We start from the raw sequence: 16,175 nt of genomic DNA, 5'->3' as shown, positions 1-16,175 counted from the left end.
TACTACTATAATAATGGTATTTGTCAGGTGCTTATTATGGGCCAAGCACTGTTCCAAGTGTGGAGGGCGGCTTTGCCGGGCGGGCCTTTGACGCTACCGTTGCAGAGGCCCCGGCGCCCCGCCCGGAGGAGGGAGGCCCGCCCAGCCTGATCCCCTCCCCCCGGAGCAGCAGCAGGAGCTGGAGCAACTGCTGCAGCAGGAGCAGCAGAAGTTGGGGCAGCAGCAGCTGGAGCAACTGCTGCAGCTGGAGCAACTGCTGCAGCAGGAGCAGCAGAAGTTGGAGCAGCAGGAGTTGGAGCAGCTGCAGCAGGAGCAGCAGCAACACGAGGAGCAGCAGGAGGAGCAGCTGCAGGAGGAGTTGGAGCAGCTGCAGCAGGAGCAGCAGCAACACGAGGAGCAGCAGGAACACAAGCAGCAGGAGTAGCAGCTGCAGGAGGAGTTGGAGCAGCAGCAACACGAGGAGCAGCAGGAGCACAAGGAGCAGGAGCTGCAGCAGCACAAACACCCCGAGCAGGAGCACAAGCAGCAGGGGCAGCAGTTGCAGCAGCACAAACACCCCGAGCAGCAGCACAAGCACCAGGAGCAGCAGTTGCAGCAGCACAAACACCCCGAGCAGCAGCACAAGCACTAGGAGGAGGAGGAGGAGGAGCAGCCGCCCCCATCGCCGCGCAGCATGCGGCCGAGGCAGGCCTTGGTGTCCCTCCAGCTGCTCCGGGCCGCTCCCCGCCGGGCCCTCGGCCTGTTGGGGCGGCGGCCCCCGGCGGCTCGGCCCGGCCGCCCCGAAACCGTCAGGTGGGTGAAGCGACAAACTTTTCCCCGCGGGAAGTGGGGGGCGGCTGGGGGGAGAGGGGAGCCCACGGGCGGGACCGGCCCGGGCTCCTCCCGCCGCGGACGTGCTGCGCTCCACGCTGGGCCGAGGAGGGGGGAAGGACCGGCCCGCCCCCAGCGAAAATCCACCGCTCCTTCTACTGCAACTGCGGCAGCTCCTGCAACCGCCCCTGCAGCTGCTGCACCCCCCCTAAAACCGCCCCTGCCGCGGCTGCAGGTCCTGCAACTACAATTAGAGATGTTGCAGGTCCTGCGATTACAGTTAGAGATGTTGCAGGTCCTGCAACTACAATGACAGATGTTGCATTCATTCATTCAATAGTATTTATTGAGCGCTTACTATGTGCAGAGCAACCGCTCCTGCAGCGGCTGCAGCCCCTGCAACTACAAATGGTGCAGGTCCTGCAACCGCCCCATGCAGCGGCTGCACCCCCTAAAACCACCCCTGCCGCGGTTGCAGGTCCTGCAACCGCCCCTGTCGCGGCTGCAGCTCCTGCAACTACAATTACAGATGTTGCAGGTCCTGCGATTACAATCAGATGTTGTAGGTCCTGCAACTACAATTACAGATGTTGCGAGTCCTACAACTGCTCCTGCAGCGGCTGTAGTTGCTGCAACTACAATTACAGATGATGCAGGTCCTGCAACCTCCCCTGCAGCTGCTGCTCCTCCTAAAACCACTCCTGCCGCGGCTGCAGCTCCTGCAACTACAATCACAGATGTTGCAGGTCCTACAAATGCTCCTGCAGCGGCTGCAGCTCCTGCAACTACTTTTGCAGCTGCTGCTCCAAGGTTGTCACCCTTTGGGGGCAAATGGCGGGCTACCGAAATTGAAGATTGGTTTCTTCCGGGAAAGTCGGCTTGGACCCACGCGGGGTCCCCCGTGATCGGCGCTAGCCATTCCCCTCTAGCCTATAAACTCCTGCTGGCGGGAAGTGTCTGTTTACTGTCGCATTGTCCTCGTCCAAGCGTTTAGTACGGCGCCCGGCGCTCAGTAAATAGGATTGATGGACTACCAACATCGCGGTGCCAGGCGCGGCGGCGTGCGGGCCGCATAATCATGGTTCTGCGGCCTGTATCCGTGCCAGCATCCTAAATTGGAGCCAAGCCCTACCTCACTATTTCATTTAGTCGTATTTATTCATTCGATCGTATTTATTGAGCGCTTACTGGGTGCAAATCACTGTACTGAGCGATTGGGAGAGTACAGTATAGCCCTGACCGTGTGCAGAGTACCGACTGTTAGTTAAATAGCCACTTCCCTCTTTGAACTTTGCATTATTCCGATCGTCTTAAAAGAGGAAGTCCTTGAAGTAATGTTCTTCCGGTAAAAATATTCCATTTCTCAAAGACATGAGTCTTTGCAACCTAATTACTTTTGGGTTTTTCCTATTTATGGCAATTTGTTAAGCGCTTACCATGTGCCAGACATACAGAAACAAGCCAATCAGGTGGACAGATTTCATGTCCCACGTGGGGCTCACAGTCTTAACTCTCATTTTACAGATGATGTAACAGGAGGCACAGAGAAGTGACTTGCCCAAGGGCACACAGACAAGTGGATCTGGATTAGAACCCAGGCCCCTCTAAGTATCCCACAGACCCGAAGGTGTTCCATGTGTCACCATTAGTTTGCGTTATCTTTGTTCAAAGTAAAAGCATTGGATTTTAGCCTGCATTACTGTCTGCTAATTTGAAATTGCGTGCTTATTTTTCTTATTAAGGCATTTATTGAGCACCTTCTTTGAGCCAACTCCTAGAATGATCACAAATAGACAACTCAGGCTCCTATGGATCTCCCCAATTTGCCTGAGGGAAGTAACTAAAAGTAGTCGGAGCTTTTCCTCCTCAATAAATTATGATATCAATCAGTCAGATTTATTGAACACTTAGTGCAGAGCTACGTGCTGAAAACACTGTACTAAGCAGTGGGGTGGATGCAAGATAATCAGGTCCCACATGGGGCTCACCATCTTAAGTGGTGGGCAGGAGAACAGCAGTGAGAAGCAGCGAGGCCCAGTGGATAGGGCCAGTGGATAGGACCTGAGTTCTAATCCTGCCCTCACCACTTGTGTGCTGTGTGACTTTGGGCAAGTCACTTTAACTTCTGTGTGCCTCAGTTACCTCATCTGTAAAATGGGGAATAAGACTGTGAGCCCTATGTGGGACAGGCACTGTGTCCAACCTAATTAACTTGTATCTACTCCAGTGCTTAGTACAGTGCCTGGCACAATAAGCGCTTAACAAATACCATTTTTAAAAAAAAGTCTTTGAATCCCCATTTTACAGATGAGGGAAACTGAGGAATAGAAAAGATAAGTGACTTGCTCAAGGTTACACGGCACGTAAGTGGCAAAGCCGACATTAGAACCCACGTCCTCTGATTTCCAGGCCCGTCCTCTTTCCACTAGGCCACACTTCTTGGCATTACTTCCTTCCATCAGCAGTTCCAGCCAGGAGACGGGAATCCTCAGAACATGAACAGTAGAGAGCAGCCACTGGGTTCCCCCAGGGTCTCTTGGAAGCCCAGGTAGGAGTTGGAGGAAGGAAGCTGACCTCCTGTGTGCAAGCAAGTGTTTGAAAGTGCAAGAGCTGACTAGTAATGATATAATTAAGCCCATTAGTACTAATTGATCATAATTATTACTAATTGAAGAGTGCAAAGTAATTCATTGTTCATGTGCTGATGAATTTGATGCGGATATAAGCTATCTTAATGTAGTTATTTATGCACTTCAGTATTGCTTATTGAGCACGCTTTGCCAACATGCCTTCAAATTAATTTAATGGGAGACTAACATTTGTTTCAGTGACCCTGATTCCTCTGTGTCCTTCACTGTGATCTTCTGTGCAGAACCTGGCTTCTAAACTGCTTGGATCATTATTTTGCTTCACCGAGGAGCAAATGTTGACTGTCCCGAAAGCTAATAGACCAAAAAGGATGTTTGAACAAATTCCTTCGTTTCAGCTGCCACTGGACCAAGAGGCACAGTCCAGTAATTGGCAAAATCTTTCTGCTAGTGGTGGGCAAATCCTGGATTATAAACAGTGTTCTAGTCTTAGACATCTTAAGGCAGTTACACAGTTTCAAGCTTGGAATATGTGATTCAACAGTGTTGCCATAGGGAGTGTAAATAAAAAATGATAATTATTGCATGATACTTAAGTGTGCCAAGCACTGTTTTAAGCACTAGGATAGATACAAGTTAATCAGGTTGACACACTCCCTGTCCCCCATAGGGCTCACACTCTTAATCCCCATTTTACAGTTGAGACAACTGAGACCCAGAGAGGTTAAGTGACTTGCTCAAGGTCACAGAGCAGACTACCATCTCTATGCAGATGACATGCAGATCTACATCGCCGCCCCTGTCCTCTCCCCCTCCCTTCAGGCTCGCATCTCCTCCCGCCTCCGGGACGTCTCCACCTGGATGTCGGCCCGCCACCTAAAACTCAACATGAGCAAGACTGAGCTCCTCATCTTCCCTTCCAAACCCGGTCCTCTCCCAGACTTATCTATCACCGTCGATGGCACGACCATCCTTCCCGTCTCTCGGGCCCGCAATCTCGGTGTCATCCTTGACTCGTCTCTCTCGTTCACCCCACGCATCCTATCCGTTACCAAGACCTGCCGGTTTCACCTCTACAATATCGCCAAGATCCGCCCTTTCCTCTCCACGCAAACGGCTACCTTACTGTTACGGGCTCTCGTTATATCCCGGCTAGACTACTGTGTCGGCCTTCTCTCTGACCTCCCTTCCTCCTCTCTCGCCCCGCTCCGGTCTATTCTTCACTCCGCTGCCCGGATCATCTTCCTGCAGAAACGATCTGGGCATGTCACTCCCCTTCTTAAACAACTCCAGTGGTTGCCTATCAACCTCCGCTCCAAACAAAAACTCCTCACTCTAGGCTTCAAGGCTCTCCATCACCTTGCCCCTTCCTACCTCTCCTCCCTTCTCTCTTTCTACCGCCCACCCCGCACGCTCCGCTCCTCCGCCGCCCACCTCTTCACCATCCCTCGGTCTCGCCCATCCCGCCGTCGACCCCCGGGTCACGTCCTCCCGCGGTCCTGGAACGCCCTCCCTCCTCACCTCCGCCAAACCGATTCTCTTTCCCTCTTCAAAACCCTACTTAAAACTCACCTCCTCCATGAGGCGTTCCCAGACTGAGCTCCTCTTCTCCCTCTACTCCCTCTGCCATCCCCCCTTTACCTCTCCGCAGCTAAAGCCTCATTTTCCCCTTCTCCCTCTGCTCCTCCACCTCTCCCTTCCCATCCCCACAGCACTGTACTCGTCCGCTCAACTGTATATATTTTTGTTACCCTATTTATTTTGTTAATGAATTGTACATCGCCTTGATTCTATTTAGTTGCCATTGTTTTTACGAGATGTTCTTCCCCTCGACTCTATTTATTGCCATTGTTCTTGTCTGGCCGTCTCCCCCGATTAGACCGTAAGCCCGTCAAACGGCAGGGACCGTCTCTATCTGTTGCCGACTTGTTCATCCCAAGCGCTTAGTACAGTGCTCTGCACATAATAAGTGCTCAATAAATACTATTGAATGAATGAATGAACGTGGTAGAGCCCGGAACTGGGCCAACGTCCTTCTGACTTCCAGGCTCTTGCTCTATCCATTAAGCCATGCTGCTTCCTATGGCATAGGGTTACTGCCAGGGAGTCTGGCCCTAAGCTTGTTCTGGAGGGATGGGGCAGGGGATGTGGAGTTTAGGAGCAGGACTCTCTCTCCTACACATACACACATCCACAAACACACCCTGCCCCACTGCCAAGCCCCTGCCTGAGCCCGTGTTTCCCTTGACTTCCCACTGTTGCCAGGCAGAGCTGAGAATCAACCTTGGGGTCGGCAATGACTTTTCCCCCTAGAACCCACTCAGTCCATACCTGGACTCAGCGATGGCCACACTTAAACCCACCCCGTGGAGAAACACCATGGCCCAGTGGAAAGAGAGTTTCTGGTCTTGGAGTCCAGAAACCTGAGTCCAAATTCCATATCTACCATCTGGCAGGGAGAACCAACTCCTTTTATTTCTCTTACATCCCTTGGGATGTTAATAATGGAGAGGCAAGGAGCCCGGAAACACAAGACCCAGGTGAAGCAAAGCATATAATACTCTACAGATGAAGTAATTACTCCCTGAATGGTAGGGAGATTTTCAACATGTGAGTCTGTGCTTTTACCCAAAGAGGGCAAAACAATCTATTTTGGTGTTGCATGGAAGTGGCAAGCTTGCTTGACTTAAATGACTTGTGAATTTTTGTAGAATGAGCACTTAATGACATTTCACTTTCATTGCAGAGACATTATCCAGAATTCAAAAGAAGTTCTGACTGTATTGCGGCAAGGAAATCCTACCTTTAAGCCAGTACTTGCTATTGTCCAGGTAAAGTAGAAGTGGTCTTTTCTGGTTTGTCTTGCTAAAATACCTTTCATTTTAGAAACAAATTGTCTATGAACTAGCAACTCAGTGTATTTTCTGAGAGGCTTCACTACACTAAATGAGTAGGGAAGAGACACCTTTTTTTCTTGCTGAATACAAATCAGTAGTATTGATTTTGGTTCTTATTTTTAAATGTTTGTCATATTTTCTTTTTTGAAACATCAGACTAAGATGGCTCTTTACCTTAGGCAGTTAGGTTGGGCCCATGTAGCGTACAGACTGTAAAATCTACTGAATTTTTTGGTTTGTGAGTGTGTTTTTGTGACCATTTTGTGACCCAGGTAAAAACACTCCTAAAGACTAGATCTTCTTAACTTGCAGTGGCTGCCATTGGTACTCATCACACTAGATGATCCAAGTGATGGTTGTGGGAATTCTTTGTTCATTTTTTGTTTTTATGGTATTTGTTAAACACTTGCTTTATTCCAGGCGCTTTACTAAGCACTAGGTTAGTTATAGATGAAGTAACTGAAGCACTGAGATATGAAGTGACTTCCTAAGGGTCACACAACAGATAAATGGCAGATCTGTGATTAGAACCCAGGCCTTTCTGACTCCTAGGCCCCTGCTCTAGCCATGCTATTGCTTTTTTTTCCATAGAAGACCAAGATCAGTTGAGACCTGTGATGAGACCGATGTGACAGTATTATAATCTCTGTAATCCTGACACTGGTTAGAAGTAGCTAGAAAATCTCCAGTTTTGCAGTCCATTTGAATGAAGTTTTGGCTGTTGCTAGATACTAGTGAGCTACAGCTGGCACTAATTCACATGTTCATCTAAGCAAGTGCAGGGAATCGTCTTAATGTGTGTTATTAATATGATGTTGGCTAGGGTCCTTGTTCTCCTGACAATATCAATATAGTTTAATGATACTGAGCGGGTTTTAGCTATAACCCGGCTCTCTATTTCTGCCTCTTGTAAACTGTTTTAGACAGTTTAGTGTACTTGAAGAGACACTAGATTGGAAGATGGACAAAGTAGTGCGCTGTTCCTAATAACTGCAGACCTATGGGCTGGGCTCAGTTTTATGTTTTGTTTTTTCAAGAAAAGCAATAGTTTTGTTGAGAGAAATTCATTCAATTGAATTTATTGAGTGCTTACTGGGTGCAAAGCACTGTACTAAGTGCTTGGAAAGTGCAGTTCCGCAACAGATACAGTCCCTACCCGACAATGGGATAAATGAAATATGTGGAGGGCTTTTTAATCCTTGGAAGAAAGGTTTAGTAAGCCTAGAGGGCTGTAGGCTGTCTTAATGGTGATGAATTTTCTCTTTGTGTGAAAGTAATTATCTGAAATTTTGTACTTACTGATGTTTTTATTTTTTCCCCCCTCCTTCCCACTTTCTTTTAAGGTAGGAGATGATCCATTCATGCAGGAAATAAGCCAGAACATGGCAGAGGAGGTGAGGTGTAGATATTTTTGTTTATTTTAATGGTTAGTTGCTGGTGTCTTGAAGTTGCTTAAAATGACATTATTTTATTTTTGCAGACTGGTTTGAATATTACTCACATTTGCCTTCCTTCAGAGAGCAGTGAAGATGAGGTAATTATAGTCTCAACTTGGATTTTTGTATTACTTTTCTTTTTGGATCAAGTGGATTTATAGGATGTGCCTTGTTGGAATAGATCCAGTGTCCTGTTGTGGCTGGGTGCTTTGTTTAAGAAGACTTGGGGTAAAAGACTTGTATTGCAGTCAGCTCTCCCCCTCCTACATTACCTCTCTGATTTCCTTCTACAACCCAGCCAACTCTTGGCTCTTCTAAGGCCAGTTTACTCACTGTACCTCAGTCTTGGCAACCTCTTGGCACATTCTGTCTCTGGTCTGGAACTCCTCTATTTATGTGACAGATCACCACTCCTCCCACCTTCAAGACCTTTTTAAAATCACATCTCCTCCAGGAAATTTTCCCCTGCTAAAGCCCTCATTTTCCTTATTCCTCCCTTCTATCTTGCCTAGGTACTTGGATCTATACCCTTTAAGCATTTGCTGTTCAACCTGAGCCCTACTACAGTTATATACCTTATCAGGTTTGTCTCCCCCTCTAAACTTAAGCTCTCTACCAACTGTTTTGTTCTCTCCAAAGTGCTTAGTTCAGTACTCTGCATACAGTACACACTCAATAAATACCACTGAATAAATCACATTGACTTGATTTTCTTTAGTTTTGGCCCATAGTTAGCTTTATACTACAGGTCTTACACACTCAATAAATACCACTGAATAAATCACATTGACTTGATTTTCTTTAGTTTTGGCCTATACTTAGCTTTATACTACAGGTCTTTTGTTGCCACCCACGTCTAATGCTTGTTTTGGGTTTTTTGTGGGGGAGGGGACTACCACGAGGGGGGAGTTGCATTTTAGGGTGCTTAGTTTAAGAGTAAGATTAGATTAGATCCTGTTTTAAGAGTAAGCAAGATTTTAGATCAAGAAAAGTCAAGTTAAAGTTGTCCTCCACCCACTTTATTCCACAGGACTTTTGTGGTTTTATTTTAGTCATTATCACCCACCCTCTCTTATCTTTCCCTCTCTTGCTTACCAAACAGCCCCTGTTTCTCCCCTCCCCTCTCCTCTGCCCCACCAAAAAAAAAAAATGAATGGGTTGGGTATAGTTTTGCATTTGAAAAAAGAGGAATTTTAAAGCAGACCTCCCTATATCTCATTCCTCAAGATAAGTCTGGCCTGAATCCTACCCTGTTCCAAACATGGAGTTAAAACAATAATGTTGCTTCAGCAAATCTGCCATTTTATTTTAATTGGCTTTGTTGCTTTGTTAGCCAAATGAAGAGCTTGGTTGTGAAAGAGCTATATTTATGAGCAGTGCCTGATTTGTAATAAATGGTGCTGAGTCTCGAGCAATAATATTTTAGGTTTAAAATGTGTAATGTGCAGCAATTATTGCCCTTATTTCTAAAGACAATACTGCTAGGGCTGTAAATTGCTAAGCCCGGGGGTGATGGGGCTCTGACATAATAATTACAGGACCATGGATTGATTAGGAACAAGCTATATTGAAAGTAATATCTGAAGAAATAAAGGTTTAAAATAAAATGGAGGCACCATTTCCATGGTACTTGAGTGAATGAAAGTTCATTACTTGAAGCAACCCAGCTCCAGTTTTATATTTTAAACCTCATAAATAGGGCTTCTGCTGCTTTGAAAATACTGGGCAGGGAATTTGAACTCTGAGTAGAATGAATAGTAGTGTTTGAGAGGGTTTTTTTCCCCCCATAATGAGGTTTAATTCATACCTGTTACCAGGAAATTCTCCTATGCAGTTGTATTGAAACAGTTTCTTTAGGTTTTGGTGGTGGATGAATGTTCTATTGCCCCCTAAGCTATAGAGTTTTAGAAAAAGAAGACTCAGTAAAGGCCAGATCCCAGAATTTCAGGCATCAGACTTTGAAATTGTGCATAATGGAAACAGAAAAATAGCTCTTAACTTAAGGCCCAATGGAGAGTAGGAATGAAATGAGCTCAGAAGATGACTAGAGTTTTTTGGTTTTAGACCCATTCTTAGCTCATGAATGAAAGCCACTCCTTATTGAGGGAAACTTAAATGTTTGTGAGTTGCTTTCTAACTCGTTGTGCTTTTAATTTCAGATTATTGATGAAGTCTTGAAGCTCAATGGTGATGTCAAAGTTCATGGCCTTGCTCTCCAACTCTCCAGTGGCTCATATAGCAATAAAATACTGAATGCTGTAAAACCTGAGAAAGATGTGGATGGGTAAGACATGAATAGAGTGAATCACTTGGGATTCTGGAATCAGTTTTATTCAGTATAAAGTGATTTTCATAAAACTTGATCCCTAGGATAAACTGTAAAACAGAAGATTAGTACAAAAAATTCAGACAGAGAATTTCCTCAGATAATATTTTAGGATGTTTGTACTTTTTTTGTGTCAGTCAGATAGTGGTGTTTATTGAGTGCATGTTGTGTGCAGTGTACTGTTCTAAGTGCTTGGGAGAGTACAGTGCAATAGAGTTGGTAGCCACGTTTCCTGCCCACAGGGCGGTTCCAGTGTAGAGGGGAAGACAGGCATTAATGTAAATAAATGCATTTATGAATGTATCCATAAGTGCTGTGGAACTTAAGTTGGGGTGATTATCAAGTTCTTAAAGGGTACAGACCCAAGTGCATAGGATGCAGGAGGGAGAGAGAGTCAGGGAAAAGAGGCTTAATTGGGGAAGGCCTCTTGGAGCAGAGGAGATTTTAGTAAGGCTTTGAAGGTGAGATGTATATGGAGAGGAGGAAGTTCCAGGTCAGAGGGTGGACAATGGGAAAGGGGTCAGTGGTGAGGTAGACTTTCATTCATTCATTCAGTAGTATTTATTGAGCGCTTACTGTGTGCAGAACACTGTACTAAGCGCTTGGAATGAACAAGTACAAGGTACATTCCAAGTACAAGCTTGGAATGAACAAGTGCAAGGTAGACGAGGTTGGGGCACAGTGAGCAAGCTGGAGCTAGAGGAGTGAAGTGTACAGGCCTGAGCTGGAGTAGGAGATCAGGATTGGAACTAAACCCATACAACCAGTGGCATTTTGAAGGGATGTATGTTAGAGGACATCAATATTTAGGGGGCAGAGGGGCTCTTGGTGTTCTCTATCAAGTGGCTGTATATCTTTGCAGCACACAATCGATGATGAGGGACTTTGATAGTCCCCTTCAGTTCTACTAGGACACTGACAGTATGCACAGAGGATCATTCAATAGTATTTACTGAGTGCTTACTATGTGCAGAACAATGTACTAAGCTCTTGGAATGTACAGTTCAGCAACAGAGAGAATCCCTGCCCAATAACAGGCTCACAAACTAAATGTAATTAGTGTGCCTGAAGTGAGATTTGAAACCAGAGAAGCAGCGTGGCTCAGTGGAAAGAGCACGGGCTTTGGAGTCAGAGGTCATGAGTTCGAAGCCCGGCTCTGCCACTTGTCAGCTGTGTGACTGTGGGCAAGTCACTTAACTCCTCTGTGCCTCAGTTACCTCATCTGTAAAATGGGGATTAAGACTGTGAGCCCCACGTGGGACATCCTGATTCCCCTGTGTCCACCCCAGCGCTTAGAACAGTGCTCGGCACATAGTAAGCGCTTAACAAATACCAACATTATTAACCATGCCTCCATATGGAGACCAGGATCCTACTTAGTCGCTACAGGCCAGTCAATTATCCATCACCCTGGTGCTATAAAACAGTAGCCAAGTGAAAATGATGACACATGTTTTCTCTCCCTCAGAACTGCTTGGGGTAGATCGACTATCTTCCAAGTGCTTAGCACAGTAAGCGCTCAGAAAAAAAACATTGATTATCTCTTTGTAACAGTATTTAAGCTCTTACACTGTACCAGGCACTGTACTAAGTGCTGGAGTTGGTACAAACCCCACGTGGGGTTCACAGTCTTAGTTCCCCTTGACGCTGTTTAGTGCCATTGTTCTTGTCTGTCCGTCTCCCCCGATTAGACTGTAAGCCCGTCAAACGGCAGGGACTGTCTCTATCTGTTGCCGACTTGTTCATCCCAAGCGCTTAGTACAGTGCTCTGCACATAGTAAGCGCTCAATAAATATTATTGAATTGAAAATTGAATTGAATTCCCATTTTACAGATGAGGTAACGGAGGTACCCGAGAAGTTAAGTGACTTACCTAAAGTCAAATGGCAGACAAATGGTAGAGCTGGGATTAGAACTCAAATCCTATGATTCCCAAGTCTGTACTGTTTCCACTTGGCCATGCTGCTTTTCCTTATTGAGAGCTTGTCTGAGGGATGTCTATTGTGCTCTCCCACCGGCCAAGTATAGTGCTCTGCACACAGTCAGCACTCAGTAAAAGCCTAGTGGAAAGATCGGGGACCTGGGAGTCAGAGGACCTTGTTGTAAACAGGGCAGGTTACTTAAATTTTAAATACCTCAGTTATCTCCTTTGCAAAATGGAGCCCCAGGTGGAAAGTAGGCTGTGTTCAACCTGTTTATCTTGTTTCTACTCCAGCACTGTTTTTAACAACTACAATTTAAATAAATACCATTGACAGATTGTTTTTTCTTGGCAGCTTTACAGTAGGCATTCGCAGACCTTTGTCTGTGCACCCCAGGGGATAATTGCTTGCCTGTCATGGTCCATCAGTGTGGAAGCTAACCAGTTGAGATTGAGAGAGTTTACTGTAATGCAAACAATCCTGCTAGGACTGTCTGAGCCCCCACTGGAGGCCTGGGCCAGGGGATCTAATAATAATAATAATGTTGGTATTTGTTATGCGCTTACTATGTGCAGAGCACTGTTCTAAGCGCTGGGGTAGATACAGGGTATTCAGGTTGTCCCGCGTGAGGCTCACAATTAATCCCCATTTTACAGATGAGGTAACTGAGGCACAGAGAAGTGAAGTGACTTGCCCACGGTCAGAAAGCTGGCTCACCTCTGAGCCTGTGTCCAATCTAAAGCAAGCAGAAATAGCTGGCAAGATTGCCTCACAGTCTTTCCTCTCCTAGTCCCCTTTCACTTTTGATTTTTCACAAAATACGAACATGGGCTTTTGCTACCCACTCCCTTCTCCCACTGTGTCTCAGCTCACACTCTATTCCTGTCTTGGTAACCTAATCATTATGCTTGTTCCCATTTCTCCCACTGTCAATTTCTTGCTCATACTTTTCCCCTACCTGGAATGCACAGCTATCCCCATCTTCAAAGCCCTTATGAGATTACATTTGCACCAGGAGGCCCTATCTGATCAATCTCTCTCATTCAATTCATTCAATTGTATTTGAGCTCTTACTGTGTGCAGAGCACTGTACTAAGTGCTTGGAAAGCACAATTCAGCAATAGAGACCATCCCTGCCCACAACGGGCTCTCATCTTCCCACCTTGGGTGTATTCTCATACACCATCCAAGCACCCAATTTCTCACTGCCCCTGCAGCACCCAAGTACCTCTTTTATATACTCTGCTACTCTCCCTATTTATTTAGTGTCTGTTTCACCTGCTAGATTGTAAACTCCTTGAGAGCAGGGATTGAGTGTTCTAATTCTATTGTACCCTCCCTAGCTCTTAGTACAAGTGCTCTGCACTAAGTAATTCCGCAGTAAATTTTATTAATTGATTTCAATCAATTGTAATTATTGAGCACTTACTGATTGTAGAGCACTGGGAAGAGCACAGTGTAACAGAGTTGGTAGACATGTTGCCTACCCACAACGAGCTTAAAGTCTAGAGGTTAAGACAGAACATTATGAGTAAATTGTGGATTTGTACATAAATTTTGATTGTGATAATATGTTGAATAGAATTGATTTACAAGCTTGTGCTTACCTACAGCTCTACTTCCATCACTGATTACCTCTGCTATATTTTCCTTTTAGGGTGACAGATGTAAATCTGGGAAAATTGGTTCGTGGTGATGCTCATGAATGCTTCGTGTCACCTACTGCCAGAGCTGTCATTGAACTTCTTGAAAAATCAGGTGTGCTAGTTTTCAAGATGGAAAGTTTTGCTATGATGTCACTGGTTTTGTTATCTGGGGGGGTGCTTTTGACTCTCTTGATTGTAGTGTGGAAATTAACTGTTTCCCCTCAATTTATGCTTTCAGTTTTTTCTGAATAATTTCAGATTGGATAGGAATTTATCACCTTGTCATAATTTGGCCCCCAAGATGGTTACAGTAAGTAGTGAGGTAGTAATAGTTAAAAGATTGAAGTATACCTCTAGTCTCTGAGGTTACTCTTATTCCTCTATTTAAAATTCCTTATTTCTTCTGTTACTGCTTTTTTCCACATGACTGTAATATTAGTCACTAAGCAGTATGGATTGAAATTTCTCTGTTCAGTAGTAACAACGAGTAGTTGTGTTAATAATAAACTGTTTAACGCTTTGGTTGTCAGATTTAGCTATAGATGGAAAGAAGGTGTTGGTCCTTGGGGCTCATGGATCGCTAGAAGCTGCCGTGCAGTGCCTGTTTCAGAGAAGGGGTGCCATGATGATGAGCTGCCAATGGAAAACACAACAACTGCAGAAGAAGGTAATATGCCCTGTATTGCAGCAGTAACTCTCTTGTAGCCCCTCTTTCTCAGAATTTGAGTATTAGTCTTCAAGATTGGAAAGATTTCCTAGCTAGAATTTTTTTTTTTTCAGGCTCAGTGGTGTCCCTCCGAATCACATCAGTCAGTCAATTAGTGGTGCTTATCGAACACTTTCTGTGTGCAGAGCACTGTGCTAAGTGCTTGGGAGAATACAGCAGGGTTCGTGGACACATTCCCTGCCCATCATGACCTTTCAGTCTAGGGTCAAGGAGTCTTAGGAGAACCAGCGTGGCATAGTGGGTAGAGCATGGGTCTGGGAGGCGGAAGGGCCTTGGTTCTGTTCCTGATTCCTCCAACTTTCTGCTCTGTGACCTTGGGCAGGTTACTTCATGTCTCTGTACCTCATTTACTTCATCTGTAAATTGGGAATTAAGAATAAGAGCCTCATGTGGAACAGGGACTGTGTCCAACCTGCTTACTTAATCTACCCCATAGCTTAGAACAGTGCTTGCCATGTAGCAAGCACTTAAGCATATTATTTTCATTAGCCTCCTCAGAAGTGAAGTATCATGAGGGATTCACGCACACCCAAATACCCTCCCACACACACACACTCCCACCCTACCTATATATAATGTGGTTATGTGAATAGAAGTTTTTTTATGGTGTTTGTATGCTCTGCACATAGTAAATGCTTAATCAGTACTATGGATTAATTGATAACACAGCATACAGTAACATTTGATAGAATGGTGATGTCAGGACTGCAGAAACACTTTTGCCCACAAGGTAAAAGTCACCAACAGTGGTATCCTCTTCAAGTCTGGAGAACAACTGAAAAATATGATTATATTAGGTAATTGAAATTATTTAAAATATTTAATATTTAAATATTTTCAAATTACTAAATGAATTTTAGTCATTTGCTGTGATTTTAAGACACATTCTGAATTGAAACTCCATGCAAACCAAGCATACTCAAGCCTGAATGTGGGAGTCTAAATCCCTGCAACAAAAGTGAACAAAAATAGCTGATGGTCCTTAAAATTTAGGCTGCCAGGGTAGTCAGGATATCACAAATTCAAGAATCGTATATCTTTTTGTAAAAAATTCCTGGGGAAGCCTACAAAGAAATTAGGTTTGTTCCTTCTAGTCTTGTCATTTGGTCTGCCAGCCTAGTTTTGATTGAAACCTGGTCCAGTCTTCAGATTTTAATTGCAGTTGCTAGCTTGTTTCCACCACTATAACCAAGACAGCAGCAAAGCACAGAGTTCTGCCTGGAGCGGCATGACTACTGGACATAGTTGCAGGGTTTAATGGAACTCCTTGAGGTTAGGTTTTTTGTTTACCAACTCTACTGTCTTGTGCTTTCCCAGGTGCTTAGTACAGTGGTCTGAGTAAAATGGACTGAAAAAAGAGCATTCCATTCCTGATGCCAGGAATGCCTTCCCCAACTCTTCTTGTCCCTGAATGGACTATTTGAAACCTATTCATAGTCTTGAGCCACTAGGGGACCTGGCTTTCTCCTGTATATGTGACAGTTTTATTCAGTGGAGAATCCAAAAAATGCTTCTTGAATGTCATTTCCACCACCATGTTTTGAGTAGAAAAGTATGTCTTGAAGGCTCATTGATTCTAGGCTTGAGGAATATCCTAGCTTCTAGGTCTTTCCTTCTGTCAGAGGGGAGCAGCATGGCTTAGTGGAAAGAACAGGGGGCTGGGAGTCACAGGCCATGGGTTCTAATTCCAGTTCTGCCACTTGTCTGCTGTGTGACCTGGGGCAAGTCACTTAACTTCTGTGCCTCAAAAAACTCATGTAGGACAGGGGCTGCCTCCAATCTGACTAGTTCGTATCTACAGCAGTGCTTAGTATAGTACTTGG

General features: G+C 45.1%; 1 protein-coding gene across 3 annotated transcripts in view; it reads left to right on the top strand.

The window, feature by feature from the left end:
• The first annotated feature begins 599 nt into the window (after nt 1-599).
• MTHFD1L (methylenetetrahydrofolate dehydrogenase (NADP+ dependent) 1 like) overlaps nt 600-16,175 on the top strand; it is a 169,828-nt gene continuing 154,252 nt past the window's right edge. The window contains exons 1-7 of one of the 3 annotated variants that reach the window (XM_029058110.2): nt 600-792; nt 6,145-6,229; nt 7,639-7,689; nt 7,776-7,829; nt 9,891-10,015; nt 13,637-13,737; nt 14,156-14,292. In XM_029058110.2, the coding sequence (XP_028913943.1) occupies nt 674-792; nt 6,145-6,229; nt 7,639-7,689; nt 7,776-7,829; nt 9,891-10,015; nt 13,637-13,737; nt 14,156-14,292 (672 nt within the window). In that variant the 5' untranslated portion in view covers nt 600-673. Of the gene's footprint in view, nt 793-3,267; nt 3,359-6,144; nt 6,230-7,638; nt 7,690-7,775; nt 7,830-9,890; nt 10,016-13,636; nt 13,738-14,155; nt 14,293-16,175 lie in introns of those variants that run through there. The other 2 variants (XM_029058108.2, XM_029058109.2) reach the window with 2 other exon arrangements.

Source organism: Ornithorhynchus anatinus, chromosome 2 (genome assembly GCF_004115215.2).
Source record: "Ornithorhynchus anatinus isolate Pmale09 chromosome 2, mOrnAna1.pri.v4, whole genome shotgun sequence".
In the NCBI taxonomy this organism is placed as follows: domain Eukaryota; kingdom Metazoa; phylum Chordata; class Mammalia; order Monotremata; family Ornithorhynchidae; genus Ornithorhynchus; species Ornithorhynchus anatinus.
Note: the sequence above shows the minus strand (reverse complement) of the source record. Positions and strands in the feature narration are given on the sequence as shown.